This window comes from Anolis carolinensis, chromosome 2 (genome assembly GCF_035594765.1).
Source record: "Anolis carolinensis isolate JA03-04 chromosome 2, rAnoCar3.1.pri, whole genome shotgun sequence".
NCBI classification, from domain to species: domain Eukaryota; kingdom Metazoa; phylum Chordata; class Lepidosauria; order Squamata; family Dactyloidae; genus Anolis; species Anolis carolinensis.
The window spans coordinates 12,288,022-12,310,836 of NC_085842.1; the positions used below are offsets into that span (position 1 = coordinate 12,288,022).

The 22,815-nt window shown below is 41.5% G+C and overlaps 1 protein-coding gene across 1 annotated transcript; it reads left to right on the forward strand.

The window, feature by feature from the left end:
• On the forward strand, positions 1–22,628 carry LOC100567025 (fibroblast growth factor receptor 2). Its single transcript, XM_003227738.4, has 9 exons — positions 1–175; positions 3,759–3,796; positions 8,139–8,207; positions 8,672–8,856; positions 10,711–10,831; positions 11,961–12,154; positions 13,066–13,195; positions 15,988–16,089; positions 22,218–22,628. The coding sequence occupies exons 1-9, from the start codon at positions 81–83 to the stop codon at positions 22,283–22,285; spliced, it is 1,002 nt and encodes a 333-aa protein (XP_003227786.2). The 5' UTR covers positions 1–80; the 3' UTR covers positions 22,286–22,628.
• Positions 22,629–22,815: the final 187 nt, after the last annotated feature.

Sequence of the window (22,815 nt, forward strand, 5' to 3'; positions counted from 1 at the left end):
CCCCTTCCTAATCCATTCCCAGTATTTCAGGCCAGTTGGACAGTATCAGAAAAAGGGACACTATTAAATAAGAGCGCATCATGCAGAGGAATGGTTTTATATCCAAGTGGCTTGGTCTGTTTCTCCTGCTTCTCTCCTTCCATTTTGGGGATATCTCAGCATCGACAATAGAACCGTAAGCTGATGTTTTATCCCAGTTCTGTTACCTTTCTATGCCCGGAGGAGGAGTTGTTTAAAGCTACGGACAATGCGGTTGCTGTTGCCCGTTTTTGGTCTAAAACTATTTAGTTGCTTGTGATTTCCTTTTTTTCCCCATCATTTTAAAATGTATTTGTTTTGCAATGCTTTTGACACGAAATAATAAATCTTTCTATGCCAGGTTTCGTTGATGTTGTTGTGTGCCTTGACGTTGTTTCCTAAGTATGGTAACTTTGAGGTGGGCCTATCATGGAATTTTGTGGGGCTGAGAGAGTATCACCCAATGGGCTTCCATGGCTGAGCAATGGGGATTAGTACTTGGATCCTTAGTACTCGGATCCTTATTCACAGTTCAGTGCTCAAATCAAGAGGCCATGCTGACTCTACGTGATGAATTCAACAAATGTCTGGAAAACGCATAGAAAAGAAAATGTTGTTGTTGTTGTTGTTGTTGTTGTTGTTGTTGTCCTTGTTTTATTTATTACTAGCTTTGCCCGGCCACGTGTTGCTGTGGCTTATGGGAATCCTTCGTTGGCCAGGTGGAATAGCAGTGAATAGCCTTGCAGTCTCAAAGCCTGGCTGTTTTCTGGAGTACCTGTAGCTTTTTGTTGTATGAACGTAGAGGCATGGATGAGGGGTTGTGCTGCCAAGTTTAATGTTTCTGGGATGTGTAGTTTTGTTGTTTTGTCCTAGGCCAAAATTTCATTACCCTTTTATATATATAGACTAGCTGTGCCCGGCCACGCGTTGCTGTGGCTGAGTCTGGTGGTGTTGGTCAGTCTACATTAGGTTGTATTGATGCTGTGACCTCCACCCTTCTTCATACTCACATTAGTAGTAGTATTTGAAGTCTGTTACCGTCTTCAATTTTTGTGTTGATTGATAATTGCTTGAGATCCCTGTTGTCTTTGGTTTGTTGTTAATCCTGATGTCTGATTCTGCTGAGTGCGGTTTATATTTTTATTGTGGTACAATAGTCCTTTTTTTGTTTTGCCTGTGTAGGTGTTTATTATTGTTGTTGTTGTTGTGGTCATGAAGGTTGGATAAGTTGGATGCTACTGTATTGTTTTTTGGAGGCCCAGTGTAGCACTGACTGGCCTCTCAGCCTCAGTGCCTGGCTGTTTCTTGCCTGTGATGGTGTTGATTCTTGTTGTTGTTATTGTTATTATTGTAATTGTTTTTTTGGAGGCCAAGTGTGAATGTAGGGATTGGAGAGGTGGATGAGTTGTGTTGTCAAATTTGGTATTTGTTATAGTCACAATGCGTTGTTGTGAGTTTTGTGGGTCCGGATTGTGGTTTTGTGGTGTAGTTGTGTTGTTACAACCGGGAGAAAAGGCTTTTGTGTTGTGTTGTCAAGTTTTGTATTTCTGGGGTGTTTAGTTGTGCACCAAGTTTCGTATTTCTGGGGCGTTTAGTTGTGTTGTTATAGTCACGATGCATTGTTGTGAGTTTTGTGGGTCCGGATTGTGGTTTTGTGGTGTGGTTGTGTTGTTACAACCGGGAGGCAAGGCTTTTGCGTTGTGTTGTCAAGTTTTATATTTCTGGGGCGTTTAGTTGTGTGCCAAGTTTCGTATTTCTGGGGCGTTTAGTTGTGTTGTTATAGTCACGATGCGTTGTTGTGAGTTTTATGGGTCCGGATTGTGGTTTTGTGGTGTGGTTGTGTTGTTACAACCTGGAGGGAAGGCTTTTGCGTTGTGTTGCGAAGTTTCGTATTTCTGGGGCGTTTAGTTGTGTTGTTATAGTCACAATGCGTTGTTGTGAGTTTTGTGGGTCCTGTGTGGTTTTGTGGTGTGGTTGTGTTGTTACAACTGGGAGGCAAGGCTTTTGCATTGTGTTGCCAAGTTTTGTATTTCTGGGGCGTTTAGTTGTGTTGTTATCGCATGATGCGTTGTTGTGAGTTTTGTGGGTCCGGATTGTGGTTTTGTGGTGTGGTTGTGTTGTTGTAACCGGGAGGCAAGCCTTTTGCATTGTGTTGCCAAATTTCGTATTTCTGGGATGTTTAGTTTTGTTGTTATAGTCACTGCGCAAACAACTTTATCATTTTATATATATAGATTTATTTATTACAACATTTCTACCCCGCCCTTCTCACCCCCGAGGGGGGACTCAGGGCAGCTTGCAAATATAAACACATGTATAAAACAATTATAATTATAATCAATTACAATTTAACATTAATTAGATTAAAACATTCATATAAATATACATACAAGGCTCCTTCCAAGTCCAATCCAAGTCTGTCACTATATCATCATGTTGTTGTTACAATCTGTTTATTATTAGTAAGCTAAGCACATCGGGGGGGGGGGGGGGCAATGCCAGCTATCTTGTAGAGTTTATCAACACGTGTAGGCCTGAGACATTCTGTGATTATTCTGCATGTTTCGTTCAATTCTATGTTCACCGCAGGATATTATTACGTGCAGATACTTTGTGCTTGGTGTTTGCACGGTGTGTCCTATATGTTAGTGTTCGATCTAAGGTGACACCGAGATATTTAGGATGGAAAGAGTGTTCAAGCTTTTGGCCTTCCAGGTAACCTTCCATTTCCTGTTGGCTTCACGGTTACATAGGTGGAAAGCATATACTTGTGTCTTGGCAGGGTTAGGCTTCATGTGATTCTCTTTGTAGTAGCTGGAGAGATCTTTCAAGGCATTCGTAAGTTGGATTTCGACTGTTTCAAAGTCTTTTGCTTGTATTATTAGGACAAGGTCATCAGCATATATAAAACTCTTTGTGAGTGGTGGTTGTGGCTGATTGTTAGCAAAGATGTTAAGCAAGATCGTTGCAAGAACTCTGACATTGTCTGTGCAGATGTAGAGAGTGTCAGGTTTGCCCACTCTAGAACACACAGCACATAATTTTCCAATCCATGTCTACATCTAAACCACACAATTCCAAAGATTGGCCCTGTGCTTTGTTGAAGGTGGTTGCAAACACCAACTGAATAGGGAATAGAATTCACATGTGTTATCGAAGGCTTTCATGGCCGGGATCACAGGGTTGTTGTATGTTTTTCGGGCTGTGTGGCCATGTTCCAGAAGTATTCTCTCCTGACGTTTCGCCCACATCTATGGCAGGCATCCTCAGAGGTTGTGAGGTATGGATAAACCAGGAAAGGAAAAAATATATATTGTGGAGAGTCCAGGGTGTGGCAAGAGAATTCACATGTTTATTTAAATAGCTATAAATAAAGATAACCATCATCATCATCACCATCGTTGGCTTCATAACCAATGGAATGGATATCACTCTGTGCATATTTAAAAAAAAAATCAATTTTACCGATCATTTTGGCTCATGAAACGTCCAAAGTACAAAGCTTATTTTGGCTTCAAGGGAGAATTCTGGCTTGATTTGGTCTTGGACCTCACTTCATTGGTCCTTTTTGTAGCCCAGGAGATAAAATAAAAGCCTTAAAAGAATCAAAGATCATCTAGCCTCTCTGGGAACTGCAGAAGGAATGAGAGAATCTACTAAATTTCTGCTACATTAAAAAAGAATGCTCAAATTGAGGCATAATATGGATTCTCACCTTCCCTCTCTTCTTTTTTCCAAAGCCCCAGAGAGTTTCAGGAACCTCCGATCTGCAGAGGAGGTAAGTGACCTTTTGGGGTCTATTCTTTCTGCTTATTATGGCTTCCGTTCTCAGAGTTTTAGAAATGAATCCACTTCGGGATTTAGTCCAAGCTTTAAAGCAGCTGTCCAAAATGCCAGTCCCATTTCCCTCAAGAACATTCAATACCTTGAATAGCTCCTTTGAGTAGTGGACCCCAACACCTTTAAAGTGGGGCCGGGCTGTGGCGCAGGCTGGTAAACAGCTGCTGCAATAAATCACTCTGACCATGAGGTCATGAGTTCGCGGCCAGCCCATGACGGGGGTGAGCACCCGTCAATTAAAAATAAAAAATAGCCCCTGCTCGTTGCTGACCTAGCAACCCGAAAGATAGTTGCATCTATCAAGTAGGAAATAAGGTACCACTTATAAAAAAAGTGGGGAGGCAAGTTTAACTAATTTACAACGTTGGAATGAGGAAGTGAGGAAGTGCTGTCAGAGTGGATGATGAAGCAGCTGCTCCCCCTTGTGGCCAGATTGAACATCCCCTCAGGAGAAGGTTAAATTGCCTCTGCGTCTGTCTGTCTGTCTGTCTCTGTCTTGTTTCGATGTGTTTATGGGCATTGAATGTTTGCCCTATATGTACATAATGTGATCCGCCCTGAGTCCCTTTCGGGGTGAGAAGGGCGGAATATAAATACTGTAAATAAATAAATAAAGTTCAGATTAAAACCCAGAAGGAATAGTTCTGTTAAAACTCAGACCTAAAACATAAAAACATGAGGTTGTTCAGATACTGTTGGACTGCATCTCCCAGCATCCTTCACCTTAGGAAGAGTAAGGATCAATGGGACACACTGTCCAACAAAACCTTGGCCGACCTCTGTGGCTGCCTTGGAACGGACACATTTCGAAACACCTGTAAATAAATTAGCAGAGGTTGTAATGTCTTTATATGGATCCATGTCGCAATTTCACTTGGCCAGAGTGGGTTGGCTGGCCCGCCATCAGACAACAGTTCCTCTTTGGAGAAAGATAGAGAAAGGGAGGAATTGGTTGGGATGTTTATTCTGCAGAAGAGAAGGTTGAGAGGATATGTGAGAGGGGCCAGGTTTCAAGACCTGAAAAGCTGTGCTAAGGAAGAAGGAGAAAAGCTTGTTCTCTGCTCCCCTGAGACTTGATGGAGCTATGGGTCCAAATGACAGGAAAGATACCACGGTGGTCCACGCTCTGGTTACAGCTCGTTTGGACTACTGCAACGCGCTCTACGTGGGGCTGCCTTTGAAGACGGCCCGGAAGCTCCAACTAGTACAACGGGCGGCAGCCAGACTAATAACAGGAGCGGCTTACAGGGAGCGTACTACTCCCATGCTGAGCCAGCTCCACTGGCTGCCGATATGCTACCGAGCCCAATTCAAAGTGCTGGTTTTGACCTACAAAGCCCTAAATGGTTCTGGCCCATCTTACATGTCCGAACGTATTTCCCACCATGAGCCTTCTAGAACTCTTAGATCATCAGGGGAGGCCCTGCTCTTGGTCCCACCAGCCTCGCAGGTAAGGCTGGTGGGAACGAGGGACAGGGCCTTCTCGGTGGTGGCTCCTCGGCTGTGGAACACCCTCCCCAGCAACATGCGGCAGATACCAACTCTCCTAGGCTTCAGGAAAGCCTTAAAGACATGGTTGTGCACACAAGCTTTTAATGAATGAGAACATGGACTTTACATGACCTGGACGAAGACTTGAGGATTCTGGATGAATGGATTTTAATCTTGGACATTCTTAAAATTTTACATAATGTGATTTTATTTTGTAATGGTATCTGTTTTATATGAACTGTTGTTTTGTAGATTGTTTTATATGAATTTGTTGTTTTTAACATTGTTTTTAGGCATTGAATTTTTGCCATTTACTGTAAGCCGCTTTGAGTCTCCTCGGAGAGAAAGGCGGGGTAAAAGTGATGTAAATAAATAAATAAATAAATAATATTCCTCCTGAACATTAGGAAGAATATCATGACTGTAAGGAGAGTAGTTCAACAATGGAACTTTCTGCCTCGGAGTGTGGAGCAGGCTCCTTCTTTGAAGCAGAGGCTGGATGGCCCTCTCTCAGGGTACTTTAATTGTGTTTTCTCTGCAAGGCAGAATGGGATTGGACTAGATTTTAGTGGATAACTAGGACTACAGATAGGAGGATCTGTGCCTGGCAAGCATATGCTAAACCAGGTTGAAGAAAAGTCACAGAGGTTTATTATGATTAGGCCAAAAAGGACGTAAGTACAGCATTCAAAATGTACAAAGAAGTTTTATACATTTTATATATACCCTGTTTCCCCTAAAATAAGACATTCCCAGAAAATAAGACCTAGTAGAGGTTTTGCTGAATTGCTAAATATAAGGTCTCCCCTGAAAGTAAGACCTAGCAAAGGTTTTGTTTGGAAGCATGCCCGCTAAACAGAACACCAGAGCATGCAGGATCGGTAAATGTACATACCATAGAGTGTTGTACATTGAAATAACGGTAGTAACAAGAAATTCTTGATAGGATTCACAGTTTGTCTGGTTATGCTGGTTTGTGATTATATGCTGTACAGTATATAATAAATGTTCATTTTTTGGTTCAACAATAAATATGAATTCTTCTTCATGGAAAAATAAGACATCCCCTGAAAATAAGACCTAGAGCATCTTTGGGAGCAAAAATTAATATAAGACACTGTATTATTTTTGGGGAAACACGGTAGGAAATAAATAGATAGCTGGATAGACAGATACATAGAAAGATACAAGTTACAGAGAAAGTCATGAAAAACAGATACTATTTATTAAAGGGTTAGATGTGATAGAATTTAGGGGTGTACAGCTGCTGTTGGTTCAGTCTCGATTTTCTAATGCTTTGAACTTGTGCAAGTCCAGAAAGGGTCTTATTGTTGCTATATATATTGCCTTCGACAACACAATCATATATTTATTTCTGAAACCTTGGTGAACTATATATCTTTGGGAGGGGTTGTTTACCATGGCTCGATAACAAGATGGCGCATGTGGTCTCTTCCAACTCTATGAAACAATGACTCTTATTCTAATGGTGAGCCTTCTCCAGCGCGATTCCCAAATATCTTTCAATGAGAGCAGGCTTCAAGATGGTGCACGATTCTTGATTGTTGTTCTTAGTACAGTACGACTGGCCGGGTTATTACTTTGGTATTCTGAGGGTTACCACCATCAAAACTACAATATTCCAGTTTCTTCATCCTCCTCATCTGCTCTGTCCTGGAGCTAGAAGAGACCCCAAGGGCCATCTAGTCCAACCCCTTCTGTCAAGCAGGAAGACATCATTCGATCCCCTCCCAACAAAGGGCCACCCAGACTCTGCTTAAAAACCTCCAGTGAAGGAGACTCCACCAGATTCCCAGGGAGCATATACCACTGCAGAACAACTCTTACCTTCAGGACGTTCTTCCTCGTGTTCAGGTGGGACCTCTTTTCCTTCAGCTTGAATCCCTTGCTCCATTTTGTCCTGGTCTCTAGAGCAGCGGAAATGCAAGCTTGGTCTCCTCCTCAAATGGAACATCCTTTCAAATAATTACATAACTCTTTCCTGTCCCCTTCTTTACCCTTCTCTTCTCCCAGCTAAGCAGATCCAGGTCCCTAAGGCCACTCCTCAAAGGGGTTCGTGGTTTCCAGGCCTTTGGTCATTTTGGTGGCTCTTCTCTGGCCATCTCCCATCTTGTCCATCTCCTTGTGTTGTTTTGCCCAGAATTGGACACAGGGTTATTATTCCAGGTGAAAAGTTGTGACCAAAGCAGAGGCAGAGAATGGGACTAAGACTGCCCTCAGACTCAATATTAGGGTTCTCATGATGCAGCTTATTATTATTATCATTATCATTATTATTTACAGCATTTATATTCTGCCCTTCTCACCCTAAAGGGTGAGAACATTCAATGCCATTGGACATACATGACAGACAAACAGATAGAGGTATATTGGCATATTTTCCAACTTTGGCGCTTGGAGTTATGCTTGATTCTGGCCACAGGGGGGCGCTGTTGCTCCATCCGCTATGACGACAAGCTCTTTAGTCGCAGAACTTTTCCTCCTTGTTCTTTGATCGCTGGCATTATTATAATAATAATAAAATATCTCCCCACTAAGCGGTGCCTAATTTCTCTACTCACAGCTCAGCTTTGAACTACATTGGCCTATTTAGCTGCTGTCTCACACTGTTGACTCGTGTTCAGCTTGTCATTTAGCTTTTGTATCTTTCCCAGATTCCGAAAGACTTACTTTTCTCTGATTGAGATGGGGAAAAATGTGCCTCAAACTTTATTTATGATGAGAATAACCCCCATTTCTCTCCTCCTCCCACCCCCTTTGTTTTCAAGAATCTTCACGGTTGGATGATGAGGACGATGAAGATTTTGGTGACGAACCTGACGATGAACCTAACCCAAGTTTGTGACACAAAGACATGTTCTGGAATCTGGTCGGAATCAGGGATCTTCGAGCTGGAAGGGTCCCCCAAGAGTCATCTAGACAAGGATTTCTTAAACTTTTTTCTCTTGTGGCCTCGTTTTGACAGAAATTTTTTTGTTCAACCCCAAGTTTACAGGCCTATTAAATAGCTTTACAGCCTTGGAAGCGCCTTGGCTTTTGTAGCTGCCTCATTGCACTCTTGACTCATGTTCAGCTAGACTCTTAAATCTATAACTTACTTCTAGAATGAAGGTAGCAGCACTTGGGTTCTGGCCTCATTGTTCCACTTAGAAATGAGCTTCATTCAAAGGTTTTGCCATTAGAAAGCTCAACCCTTTAGACAGAACAGCTCTAACTGAATTTGTAGCTTAACAGATTGTAATGAGGTTCGTGTTTAGCTTATTCCTGAATTGGTTGTTGTTGTTGTTTCTTGTCCTTGCAGTTGCTCCCTTCTGGACAAGAACTGTCAAGCACACTCTTGATAGAGGTCAGATAGACATGGGGTCTGTTCCAGTTGGAAATACTGTCAAATTTCGCTGCCAAGCTTCCGGCCGGCCGCTGCCTTCCATCACTTGGCTGAAAAACGGCAAAAGGATCACAGAACCAGATGTATTGCACCGCATGAAAGTAAGGCATTTGTGCAGCATTGCCTTTTGTTACTCCTTTTTCCTCTTGTTTTCTTTTGTTATTTGCAATAGATTCTCCGTTAATTAGTACTCAATCAACTGGCAAAACAACCCTCAAAGAAATAAATAATACTTACCATAGAAATCAAACCGCAAAGCTGTTATTCTAATAAAATGGTTTTACATTAAATTTGCCTTTTTTGCTTTTAATTTGACTGTATGAATACCAAGTCAACACAAAGTGTATGATATGGTATAGTATTAGGCCTGTCTTTTATCGTAACTCTGAAGCAATCTGAAACAACATTTCTCCAGCAAAATAATAATAATAATAATAATAACAACAACAACAACAACAACAACAACCTGCTTTGATTGAAGTCAAAAATCAGAAATTCCTCAAAGCACAGCAGACAAAAAACCAGTACAAGAAAACCGCACTACAAACTAGAGCTGACAGCTGGCACAACAAAACATTGCATGGAAAGTTCCTTGACAAACGAAGGAAAAGCTGATAAGGAGAAGACCTGGCTCTGGCTCACGAATGGGACCCTGAAGAAGAAGACAGAAGGCCTGATCCTTGCAGCCCAGGAGCAAAACATCAGGACAAACGCAATTAAGGCCAAGATCGAAAAATCAGCTGACGACCCAAAATGCAGACTGTGCAAGGAAGCTGACGAAACCATTGATCATACCCTCAGCTGCTGTAAGAAAATCGCACAGACAGAACTACAAACAGAGGCACAACTATACTATACTATACTGTGGGACTTCCGAATCCAGACTGACAAAGTTCTGGAACACAACACACCAGACATCACAGTTGTGGAAAAGAAAAAGGTTTAGATTATCGATGTCGCCATCCCAGGTGACAGTCGCATTGATGAAAAACAACAGGAAAAACTCAGCCGCTCTCAGGACCTCAAGATTGAACTTCAAAGACTCTGGCAGAAACCAGTGCAGGTGGTCCCGGTGGTGATGGGCACACTGGGTGCCGTGCCAAAAGATCTCAGCTGGCATTTGGAAGCAATAGACATTGACAAAATTCGGAAGTCCCAGAGTAGTTTGACGTGTTCATTTTGTGTAACTTTTTCAGGCAGGTGGTATTTGTGGCACAAGTGCCAATGGATTATCTGAGCAATGAGATTATGCCTCTGCTTGTAGTCCATCTGTGCAATCTTCTTGCAGCAGCTGAGGATGTGATCCATCGTTCCGTCTAGTTCCTTGCAGAGTCTACACTTGGGATTTGTCGTCGACTTTTGAATTAGGGTTTTGATAGCATTTGTTCTAATGGCTTGTTCTTGGGCTGCAAGAATCAAGCCCTCAGTCTCCTTTTTCAAAGTTCCATTTGTGAGCCACAGCCATGTTTTTTCCTTGTCAATTTTGCTCTCAATTTTTCCCAGGAACTGTCTATTATTATTATTATTATTATTATTATTATTATTATTATTATTGACACAACGATAGATATGCTGGATTTCATGTCACAAAACCACAAGTCGAACACTTCCCAAGTGTTTAGGACTGTGTGATGTGGGATACCAACAACAACCAAACAAGGTGACATATCATTTATAGTTGTGAGTATGAATCCCAGCCAACGAAAGGAGATTCCACCTGAACATCAGGAAGAACTTCCTCACTGTGAGAGCTGTTCGGCAGTGGAACTCTCTCCCCCGGAATGTGGTGGAGGCTCCTTCCTTGGAGGCTTTTAAGCAGAGGCTGGATGGCCATCTGTCGGGGGTGCTTTGAATGCGATTTCCTGCTTCTTAGTGGGGGGTTGGACTGGATGGCCCATGAGGTCTCTTCCAACTCTACTATTTTATGATTTTATGATTCTTTGATTCCCCTGCAGCTACGGCCGCAGCATTGGACCCTGATGATAACAAATGTCACTTTCTCTGATGGAGGGAATTACACCTGCCTAGTGAGGAACAGATATGGTGCCCGTTGCCATACCTACTACCTAACTGTTGGTAAATGCTTGCCCTGTGGCCTTGTTGTCAAGCCAACCTTAACCCCATCAAATGAAAGACCTCCAAGTTGCACTATGATTCTCTGTCCTGCTCAGACATAGCAAAGTCCTCAGTCTCTCTGCTCAGGCATAGCAAAGTCCTCAGTCTCTCTGCTCAGGCCTTGCAAAATCCTCAATCTCTCTGCTCAGTCCTTGTAAGGTCCTCAGTCTCTCTGCTCAGGCATTGCAAAGTCCTCAGTCTCTCTGCTCAGATCTTGTAAAGTCCTCAGTCTCTCTGCTCAGTCCTTATAAGGTCCTCAGTCTCTCTGCTCAGGCATTGCAAAGGCCTCAGTCTCTCTGCTCAGATCTTGTAAAGTCCTCAGTCTCTCTGCTCAGTCCTTGTAAGGTCCTCAGTCTCTCTGCTCAGGCATTGCAAAGTTTCAGTCTCTCTGCTCAGGCCTTGCAAAGTCCTCAGTCTCTCTGCTCAGTCCTTGCAAAGTCCTCAATCTCTCTGCTCAGTCCTTGTAAAGTCCTCCGTCTCTCTGCTCAGGCATAGCAAAGTCCTCAGTCTCTCTGCTCAGTCCTTGTAAAGTCCTCAGTCTCTCTGCTCAGGCATTGCAAAGTCCTCAGTCTCTCTGCACAAGTCTGGCAAAGGCCTCAGTCTCTCTGCTCAGTTTCTCTACTGTCTCAATTCATTCTCCTTCTCTTTCCTCTCAGACTTTACTTCCCTTGTCTCCTCCTTCCCTTATTCCCCTTCTTTTCCTTCTCTTTTTCTTTCTTCTTCCCCTGTTCCTTCTTCTCTTTCTCTAATTTTCCTCTCCTTCTCCTCTTCATCTCCTGCTTCTTCTTCTCTTTCATCTCAGCCTTTCTTTCTCTTCCTTGTCTCCTCCTCCTCCTCCTCTCCTCCTTCCCTTGCTCTCCTTTTTTCCTTCTCTTTTTGTCATCTTCCTCTGTTCCTCCTCCACCTGTTTCTTCTTCTCTTCTCTTCCTGCTTTTTCTTCTTTCCTCTCCAACCTCTTCTTCTTTCCCCGCCTCCCCTTCCTCCTCCAATCTTCCTCCTCTTTTTTGTCCTCTTCTCCTGTTTCCCCTATTTCTTCTCCCTTTCCTTCTCTCCCCCTCCTCCTGACTCACATTATTCTGTTTCAATGCAGAAAATTTCGCCCTGCACCGCCCGACTTTAGAGGTGGGTTTTCCAGCCAATCAGATCGTGGTGGTTGGGAGTGATGCAGAATTTACTTGCAAAGCTGACAGCCCAAGGCCCATTTCGATGCAGTGGCTGAAACAAAACGAGGTCAATGGAAAGAAATATGGGCCAGATGGGCTCCCTTACATCACCACTCTCAAGGTTGGTACAAAGATGCTCCTCTGGCCACCCTTTGCCACCTGAAAGAACATCCCACTTTGGATTTTTAGAGTTTATGCCTCAGGCACAGGGTTTTCTTGGCAAGGCTTCTTCGGAGAAGGGTTTCCCTTGTCTTTTGAACAGAGGTTGGATGCCCATCTGCCAGGGGTACTTTGTGCTTTTCCTGCATGGCAGGGGGTTGGACTAGATGGCCCATGTGGTCTCTTCCAACTCTATTATTCTTTCATTCTATCATTCTTCAGAGGCAGGCTTTCTTGGCCAAACAGCAAATCAAACCCTGGTCTCCGGAGTTGTTCTCCAACACTCAAACCGCTATGTTTGCCATTGTTCTCTTTGAGTCTCCTTGTGGAGGATATAAATAAACATCTGAAATTACAGGCCTTCCTTTAAATATATTACTGGCCTTGTTTCCCATTAGAGACCAGAACAAGGAGATAGAAGCTTTAATTCTGCAGAACCACCATGGCAGCTCTGTAAAGGTCAGAATGCCACATCCATTTCCAAGATGGGTGCTAATATTAATATTTAATTGGTAATATTTATGTATTATATTATTGTATACAATAGAGTAAGACCCCCCCTGTATCTTAAGGGGAAACAAGTACATAAAACCACAGATATGGCCAAATGCCATGAAATTACTTCCCTTTCAGTCCAAGCACGTCATAGAGTTGCATTGAGGTACCTGGAGATTCCTAGAGAGGTATTGTCTTTAGAAATTTGTTGGGTCCTCCAACACCTCTATGGTGACCTCCAGGGAAAGCTTACCATAGAGTCACCTGAAGGACCTAGAAAATTCCTAGGGAGGCCATTAGTCCCCTAAATTGAAGGTTACTAATAACAATGATAATAATGACGATAATAAATGTCCTTTAAGAGCTTTTCATTTGCAGACAACAAATGAAACGTTTGATGTTCTCCGTTTGCACAACGTTACATCTGAGGATGCTGGGGAATACATCTGTTTAGCTGGGAACCCGATTGGTATTTCCTTTCGTTCAGCTTGGCTCACTGTCTTACCAGGTACATCTGGTTGGTGCTTATAGTGTGATCTTCTTTTGTTTTCATGGGATGTTGTCCTAAGAGACAAGATAGACTTTGGATAGAAGTTTTCTTTCAAGTTTTATTTATTTATCAAAAGAATTGCATAAATTAGTATAAAACTGATAAAAATAGAAGGAGCACAAGCAGCTAAATAACCTTTAACCAAAAATGGGCAACAGCGACCATTACATGCATTTGAGTTACAAGCATAGTTGACAGAATCATAGCATCACGAAGGGAATCTTCTGGATGTAGCTATTTTCAATTTCAGTGCGGCCTTTGACAAGGTTCCCCATGACGTTCTCATAAAGGATCTTAATAAAATGTGGGCAGGACAACACTACTGTGTGGTGGACTGGGAATAGGTTGACTGGTCAAACCCAAAGGGTGCTTTTGTACAATGGTTCCTTCCTTCTGGAGAGAAGGGACCGGGGCCGGGGGGGAGTCTGCCCTAGGCTTTTCAGGGCTAGCCAACTTCTTTATCAATGACCTGGATGGACACAGAACTGTGTCCAGAACTGGACACAGGGCTACTATTCCAGGTGAGCCCTCACAAAGCAAAATAAAGGGGAACTATGACTTCCAGCGATCCCAACACTATACTTTTTCCAATGTCAATGAGGAAGTGGATCATGGGATTGCTGGACCTGCGAGCCAGCATGAGAGTTTAAGTCCTGAAACTGAGCAGTCTGTGTCTCCAACAGCTAGTGAAGGCCACATTCCAGAGAGGGGCCCAGATGCTGCTCAGAAGTCTTTCTCTAGGGAAGCAAGGTCAGAAGCTGAAATGAGTTCAGAGGATGAAATACCAAGTGGAGAGGATAATGAGCTGATAGATAGGAGACTTAGTTTTTGTAAACTCCGGACTGCTCAACAGAACCTTCGAAGGTCACAGCGCTTATTAGAAAAGAAGCCGTTATCAGGTAGTCAGGGAAAACAGCATGATTTCATTATATTAGTGAGGCCAGAGAGATTTTCCAGCAATCAGCGTTGGTAATTGAGGCAACATATCTTGCCAATTCCTGGTCAAGCCTGCTAAGGGAATTCTAGTTCTGTGTCTTCATTCATTCATGTTTCATGCTTTCAAGTTTGAAGGATTATTTGTGGATTTTTTGTATTGAATTGTATGCTGCCTTTTGTATCCTGGTTCTTTTGCATGACTGTGAAGAATGCCCTGTTGTTCTGGGTATTTGAAACTACTCTTGTACCTTGAATCTTGTGGACTATTTCATACATTTGGACTGTGACATTTTTATTATTTTTGCTGAACTGCTTTTTATATCATCTTCAATAAACGACTTTGATGATTTAACTTGGACTGGAGTGTAGTAGTTAAGTACAGAGGTGTTTCCTGCCCTGGAGTACAACAGGCAGGCTGATCACATTTGCAGATGGGACCAAATTGAGAGGGATAGCTGATATTCCAGAGGACAGAATCAGGATCCAAAGTGGCCTCAACCAATTAGAGAGCTGTGCCATAACTAACACAATGAATTTCAACAGGGAGAAATGTATGGTACTACAATTGCCAATAGAAACAAAATGCAAAGATACAGAATGAGTGATCCCTATCTTGAAAACAGTCCTCATGAAAGGGATCTGGGAGTCTTCAGAGAAAACAAGCTGAACATAAACCAAGAGAGAGTTGCAGTAGCTAGAAACGCCAATGCAATTCCAGGATGCATCAACAGAATTGTAGTGTTGGGATCGTGGGAAGTCATAGTCCCACTTTATTCTGCTTTGGTTAGGCCTAACCTGGAATAAGACTGTGTCCAGTTTTGAGCAAAGCAATTCAAGAAGGGGACTGACCAGTTGGCATGTGTTTGTCCATCAAAGTGCAACCAAAATGATCAAAGATCTGGAGGCTGTGAATCCCTCTGATTTGTGGATGAGGAATTTATTTATTTATTTATTTATTTATTTATTTACAGTATTTATATTCCGCCCTTCTCACCCCGAAGGGGACTCAGGGCGGATTACAATGAACACATATATGGCAAACATTCAATGCCAATAGACAAACAACATTCAGTTTTAGACAGACACAGAGGCATTTTTTTTAACATCTTCCAGCTTCACGATTTCCGGCCACAGGGGGAGCTGTTGCTTCACCGTCCATTGGTGGCTGTTCTTCCTCTTCTTTTCCTCGTGAGCAGTTTTATGGTGTTGTAGATTAGTTAAATTAGCCTCCCGCATAAAGCGTACCTAAATTTCCCTAATTGACAGATTCAACTGTCTTTCGGGGCTGCTAGGTCAACAGCAAGCCGGGGCTATTTTTTTTTTTATGGTCGGAGGCTTAACCCGACCCGGGCTTCGAACTCATGACTTCTCGGTCAGTAGTGATTTATAGCAGCTGGTTACTAGCTAGCTGCGCCACAGCCCGGCCCCCAGAATCTGGGGAGGTTTAGCTTGGATAATCAAAGGTTGAGAGGGGACATGATAGCCTTGAGTCCCCTCTGGGGTTGAGAAAGGCGGGGTAGAAATGTCATAAATAAAGAAATAAATGGTCGTATTGTTTCCTGTTTCTCCAGAGACTATGATATAGTGGAGCCCTGGGTTCAGTTTCAAGGAAAAGGATTCCACTTAAACATTAGGAACAACCTAATGGGATTGGGATTGGATTGGAATTATGAGAAACATGATTCCATGTAAACATTATGAAAAAGTTCTTCACTGGAAAATTAAAAAAAAATCACAGGACGGGCATATGACCAAATTTTGCACTGTGTCACAGAATCTCTCCGCTGAAACCAAACATTTGTTCTCTGCTTTAGAGCCCCGAACTGACCCAACTTCTAAGGATTCTTTGGTTCAATCCGGCAACAAAGACTTAGCTTCGGCATTCAATGTACTTCAGGACCTTCTGGATAGGAGACGTAAGTCCTTCCCTTCCTTCCTGGCTGTTTCTACATGAATTGAGATGGGAAAGCACTGGTGACATCCCTTTAAGGGAGAGAATCGCCCCTCTTATATTGTCAGCAGTCCCGTTTCGCATTCTGCCTCTTTATCACACTCACATGTTGTGATGTCCCATGGGCCTTGGAGTTCTGATCACAGCGCCATCGTGGTTGATGAAGACAAAAACATGGGTTTTTTGCCGGCTCAGCAAGAGACGGAATTTTTCCAGATGCCTGTTGTTGATGATTCTACCCAAGAGCCCATTAAAAAAGACCTTGAGCAGGCCTTTCCTACTGCCTCCCCCCCTTTTGCTAGGAAACAGTCCTATGCTGCGAGTCGGGGAGAAAAAGAGCAGTTTCGGAGAAGCTTGAGATTAGCAGCTAAACAAGACATTAATTAGCTATGTTCCCCTGGGAAATTCTAGGGAGGAACGCATCTGGAGGGAGATGTGTTTCGCTTCTCTTTCCCTTGGGAAAGGAAGCTCTGGACACCTGCTTTGCAGGAAGATGAGACTTAGTTAAAAGTGCCCAACACGGAGGATTCCGTGCGGAGTCAACAGATCAGCTTCAGGAGTGATTTCGTGTTTCCAGGCAAGTGTAGACTTCGTAAAGTCTGCAACTCCAGTTCCCTTGCCTTGCCTTGCCTAGCCAAGTATTCAAGAACTATCTTGTCGTGTTTCCAGCCTTGGACCTTGTTTCTAGTATCAAGCCTTGTTCCCAGTTCTTGCCGTGGACTTACTTTGAACTTTGGAAAGATCTTTGGACGCTTCCCCACTCTATTGCTTGTAAATAGAGTGTGTTTCGGTTTGGAATTATAACTTTGGACTCTAATATAAAATATTGGACAATATAAATTTGGACTATATTTGACCTTCCCTGAAAGGTCTTTTACTGGACTACATTTCCTACTTGTTTTTATTATTCTTATATATTTCCTTAATAAAGATATTAGATAGTTTTTGGCCTCCGTGTGTCGGTTCTTAGTGCTCCGTTGCCTTGGGCGTTACACATGTGGAAACTTAGGAGCTGGTAATACGTTCATCTTACATTCGTCACACAATCCATATTACTTTTGTAAAACAATATCCGAAAACCAAGAGATCCCTTGCCCTGCCCAAAGCCCCTTTAAGGATCACCTTAAAGAAATGTGGGAGGTAGATTGCAATAAGGAAATACACCCTCAAATCTGGAAAGAAATGTGGAATATGCGTATATTAAAAAAACATGTCTATAAGAATAAAAGAGAATTATTATAAAGTGGTTTGGAGATGGTACCTCACACCAATTAGATTAAATCAAATTGATAAGAAATATTCTAAGCAGTGCTGGAGGGGCTGCCAGGAAAATGGTACAGTAGAGTCTCACTTATCCAACATAAACGGGCCGGCAGAATGTTGGATAAGTGAATATGTTGGATAATAAGGAGGCATTAAGAAAAAGCCTCTTAAACATCAAATTAGGTAATGATTTTACAAATTAAGCACCAAAACATCATGTTATACAACAAATTTGACAGAAAAGGTAGTTCAATATGTAGTAATGCTATGTAGTAATTACTGTATTTACGAATTCAGCACCAAAATATCATGATGTATTGAAGACATTGACTACAAAAATGTGTTGGATAATCCAGAACGTTGGATAAGCGAGTGTTGGATAAGTGAGACTCTACTGTACATATATACATATGTGGTGGTTCTGTAAATATGTTCAAAAATTTTGGGAGAACGTTTTTAAAGAAATAAAGGGAATCATCAAAACAGAAAAAATAGGAACGCCTGAAATAGCACTGTTGTCATTTATGGATAATATTCAAATATCAAAAGAGTTAAAGGAACGAATCGCCAACTTGGTAACAGCAGCAAAATGGTTAATAGCCAAAAAATGGAAAGGAAGTGAGGAGTGCCAATTGGAAGAATGGTATAAGGAGATTTGGGATATTGCGATAAATGATGAATTGACATGTAATATTGAAATTAAAAGAGGGTTATTAAAAAAAGGATGATTTTGGGAAGATATGGGGAAAATTTATAGAGTTTGTATACGTAGAAGGTAAGGGGGGAAAACCTGTAAAAGAAACAATGGAATTTTGGAAATACAGTAGAGTCTCACTTATCCAACGTTCTGGATTATCCAACGCATTTTTGTAGTCAATGTTTTCAAAACATAGTGATATTTTGGTGCTAAATTCGTAAATACAGTAATTACTACATAGCATTACTGCGTATTGAACTACGTTTTCTGCCAAATTTGTTGTATAACATGATGTTTTGGTGCTTCATTTGTAAAATCATAACCTAATTTGATGTTTAATAGGCTTTTCCTTAATCACTCCTTATTATCCAAGAAATTCGCTTATCCAACATTCTGCCGGCTAGTTTATGTTGGATAAGTGAGACTCTACTGTAAATATTGTAATTGGCTGGCCTGGGGTGAAGGGATAGCACTAGGTGAAGGGTCACAAAAGGTAAATAATATGAGTATGTAATATAGTTAGTGAAAATACTATAGGAGCTATGGTATACATAACTGTACTGCAAATTTGTTAAAGGATGTATAAGTTTTAAGTACTGAATATGTAAAATTCAAAATTTTTCAATAATTTAAATTTAAAAAACTGGGGAAAAAACCATTAAAGGAGACTGATACCAGTTTAAAAACTACTTGTTTCCTTGGGATCCTATTGATCTCTCCCCCCCCCCCCAAAGCCCATAGGATACAAGAGACAGTGATCCAGGTTAAAACCATTTCTTTCCATGGGATCCTATTGTTTTGCATCAAACCCCATAGGATACAAGAGACTGCTGACGGTTGGGCAATGAAACAAGATGGGAAACTTTGATGGTTCCCATCCCACCTGTTTTTCAGTTGGAACCATGGGAATAAAGCACGATAAGAGACAAGAGCTCTGAACAGGATTGCTGGCCCACGTTCAGAGTTCCCTCTTTTCAGGATATTTCAGCCTCTTTTCAACCCTGGAACGTGTGATGAGCTCTGTCCCTCTCCATGCTTGGAAAGAGGCTGAAGTGTCCTACCAGGGAGACTTTTTTGTTGCCGGAATTCCCTCCTTTCAGGACACTTCTGCCTCTTTCGAACCAAGGAGGGCAATGCATGACGGCTGAACTCAGTTTAACTCAGGGGTCCCCAAACTAAGGCCCGGGGGCCGGATGCGGCCCATCGAAGCTATTTATCCGGCCCCCACAGCACAAGGGCAGAAGGGAGTTGGACTAAGTGGTCTCTTCTTCTCTTACAACCCTTATTATTATTATTATTATTATTATTATTATTATTATTATTATTGACAAAACAATGTTGTATGACACAGCAAACAAGATAGACATGCTGGATTTCGTTTCACAAAACCACAAGTCGAACACTTCCCAAGTGTCTAGGACTGTGTGATGTATTTTCGGATGATGCGTGCAGATCCCAGCAGGGTGGCCTTTTGCAGTTGGCAGATCGTAATTTTGTCAAGGTCTATTGTTTCCAAATGCTGGCTGAGATCTTTTGGCACGGCACCCAGTGTGCCCATCACCACCGGGACCACCTGCACTGGTTTCTGCCAGAGTCTTTCAAGTTCAATCTTGAGGTCCTGAGAGCGGCTGAGTTTTTCTTGTTGTTTTTCTTCAATGCGACTGTCACCTGGGATGGCAACATCAATTATCCAAACCTTGTTCTTTTCCACAACTGTGATGTCTGGTGTGTTGTGTTCCAGAACTTTGTCAGTCTGGATTCGGAAGTCCCACAGTATCTTTGCGTGTTCATTTTCCACGACCTTTGCTGGTTTGTGATCCCACCAGTTCTTTCCTGCTGGCAGGTGGTACTTGAGGCATAAGTTCCAATGGATCATTTGGGCCACACAGTTGTGCCTCTGTTTGTAGTCTGTCTGTGCAATTTTCTTACAGCAGCTGAGGATATGATCAATGGTTTCGTCAGCTTCCTTGCACAGTCTGCATTTTGGGTCATCAGCTGATTTTTCGATCTTGGCCTTAATTGCATTTTATTATTATTATTATTATTATTATTATTATTATTATTATTATTATTATTATTATTATTATTATTGTCTGACACAGCAAACAAGATAGATATGTTCTATGGTCTTATCTGGGGGCACTTATTGGATGGACCACATCCGCTCTAGTTTCTTAGATAGGGTTATCATGGGTTTCTATGGGCGAGCAAATAAGGCTAGCATATAGCATATGTTCTGTATCTCAAATACTACAGCTTCTAGAGGAAAACCGGTGCCATTTTTGGAATAAACAGGTCAAATATACCCAAAAGGAGGGCTAACATTGGAGGCACCAAAATGTATGTTGGCCAGTGTAATAGAAGAACAGTTGACTTCTGTCTTGATGGTTAACTTGATGTTATTGTTCCATTATGTGCGCTTTATGGGAGTAACTTTTCAACTTTGGCAGACTTTATTAGAACGTAAAAGCTCATGGATCAGGGTCCGTATTCTGTTCAGATTTTGGTCTGCTACACAGGAAAGAGAAATGCATTCCTTTCCTTGAATGAAGTTGGATCTTTGATTTGTCCTAGATCCTTCTAACGTGTCCTAGAGCTACAATAGAGCAAAAGCAGAGCTGGCCAACAGCATTTTTGGCCACCGACTGTCATCAGTTGGCTTTCCAAAAACACCCCAAAAGTATTACAGTGGACTTTACAAATCTGGACTTTCTGATGATGAGAGCTGATTAAAGAGAAGTCGGATGGGCATTTTCCAAGAGCCATTTAGTAGTGTATTCCTGAATGGCAGAAGGGCATTGGACTAGGTGGTCCTAGGAGTTCCTGCCAAGTCAAAAGGTGTCTCTACACTGTTGAATTAATGCAGTTTGATCCATTTTAATGGCCATGGCTTAATGTTATGGATATTCTGGTGAGGCACCACAAGCTCTTGTAAAGCTGTTATTTCTACCATTATAAGAATGGGTGTTATATTAATTTTTGCTCCAAAATATGCATTAGAACTTATTTTTAGAGGATGACTTGTTTACTTCATGTACAGCAATCTACATTAATTCATTTATTGATGTACAGCAATCAACATTTATTCAAATACAGTCATGTCATCTTCTTCTGGAACATTGTCATAACTCTGCAAACCATGAACTCCAGCCTGATTTTTATTTTAAGCATGTGTGTCAATAATATTATTTATTTATATTTAATAATATATTTATATTATTATTTTATAATCCAATACCGTGTTTCCCCAAAAATAAGACAGTGTCTTATATTAATTTTTGCTCCCAAAGATGTGCTAGGTCTTATTTTCAGGGGATGTCTTATTTTTCCATGAAGAAGAATTCACATTTATTGTTGAACAAAAAAATGAACATTGATTATATACTGTACAGTAGTTGTCATCACAAACCAGCATAACCAGACAAACTGTGAATCCTATCAATAATTTCTTGTTACTACCATTATTTCTATGTACAACAATCTATGGTACGTACATTTACCGATCCTGCGTGCTCTCCTGTTCTCTTCGTTGGGCATGCTTCCAAACAAAAACTTTGCTAGGTCTTACTTTCGGGGGAGGCCTTATCTTTAGCAATTCGGCAAAACCTCTACTAGGTCTTATTTTCTGGGGATGTCTTATTTTCAGGGAAACAGGGTAAACCCATTGCATATTGCAATGGATGTAATACCAATAAACGAGTCTGCCTAGCTGACGGTCTTAACTGGGGCTTATTTTTTGAAAAATCATGCTTATTTATGGTTAGGTCTTATTTTCAGGGAAGCAGAGTAACAACAACAACAAATGCTACCTGCCCGTCCTCAAGGTTTGAGGTGGGATACAACATAGTTAACATACATAGACAAAACAAAGCTTAAAACACCAATACCAGTAAAATGTAAATCAGAATTCATAGTTTACAATGAACTGCAACTCCTAGGATTTTATATTATGGAGCTACCGGTATCGCATTTAAAGTGGTGTCGAACTATATTATTTTGACAACATCGATGCTCTCTAAGATTTTGTGAAATTTCATAGAGATTGTTTTACCAGTCTCCCATCTATTTAATGGTATTAGAACAATGTGTACTGTTGTAATACTCCAATTTCCCCCCTTCTCTCCCCTCTGCAGTGTTTTCCTTGGAAAGGCGCCTTTCCGAGTTAGAAAAACACGTCTTCAGTGCAAAGAACAGCAACTAAGAGTCAATGAAGACATGAAGCGGCATTTCTTATTTCATGCCTCATTTACAGTATCACTGATATATTTCCAAAAAAAAAGCCTTCTTTTCAAAGGTTAGTATCTTTGGAATACTGACCAGAACACAAAGAGAAGCAAGCTGAATTCATATTTTTAGATACAGAAAAAGCTTTTGACAATTTGAACTTGGGAACTTTTCTTGTTTAGAGTTCTGGTGGAAATGAACTTTATTAAACGAATCTGATCGATTTATATTTCACAGAAAGCTGAGAACTAATTTATAAGGATGTGCAACCTGTATACATGTTGGATAATAAGATATTAATAAATAATTTGATGAAAAGATGAGCAGAAGTCATAGTTTTCTTTCCTTCTATCTTTCTTTCTTTCACTTCCTTTCTTTTTCTCTTTTCTTTATTGTTTCTAGCATCTTTTCATATACACTATATATCCCATGTCAGGGGATGATGGGGTGCAGAGTGGATTCCAAAATTTATCATCCTGGTCTCACCTCCTTCTCCAGACTGTATTC

Coding starts and splice junctions, on each gene's coding strand:
- LOC100567025 (XM_003227738.4), top strand. CDS start 81: ATGCAGAGGAATGGTTTTATATCCAAGTGGCTTGGTCTGTTTCTCCTG. Junction 8,857..10,710: donor ATGTATTGCACCGCATGAAA/GTAAGGCATTTG, acceptor ATTCCCCTGCAG/CTACGGCCGCAGCATTGGAC. Junction 16,090..22,217: donor GGACCTTCTGGATAGGAGAC/GTAAGTCCTTCC, acceptor TCCCCTCTGCAG/TGTTTTCCTTGGAAAGGCGC.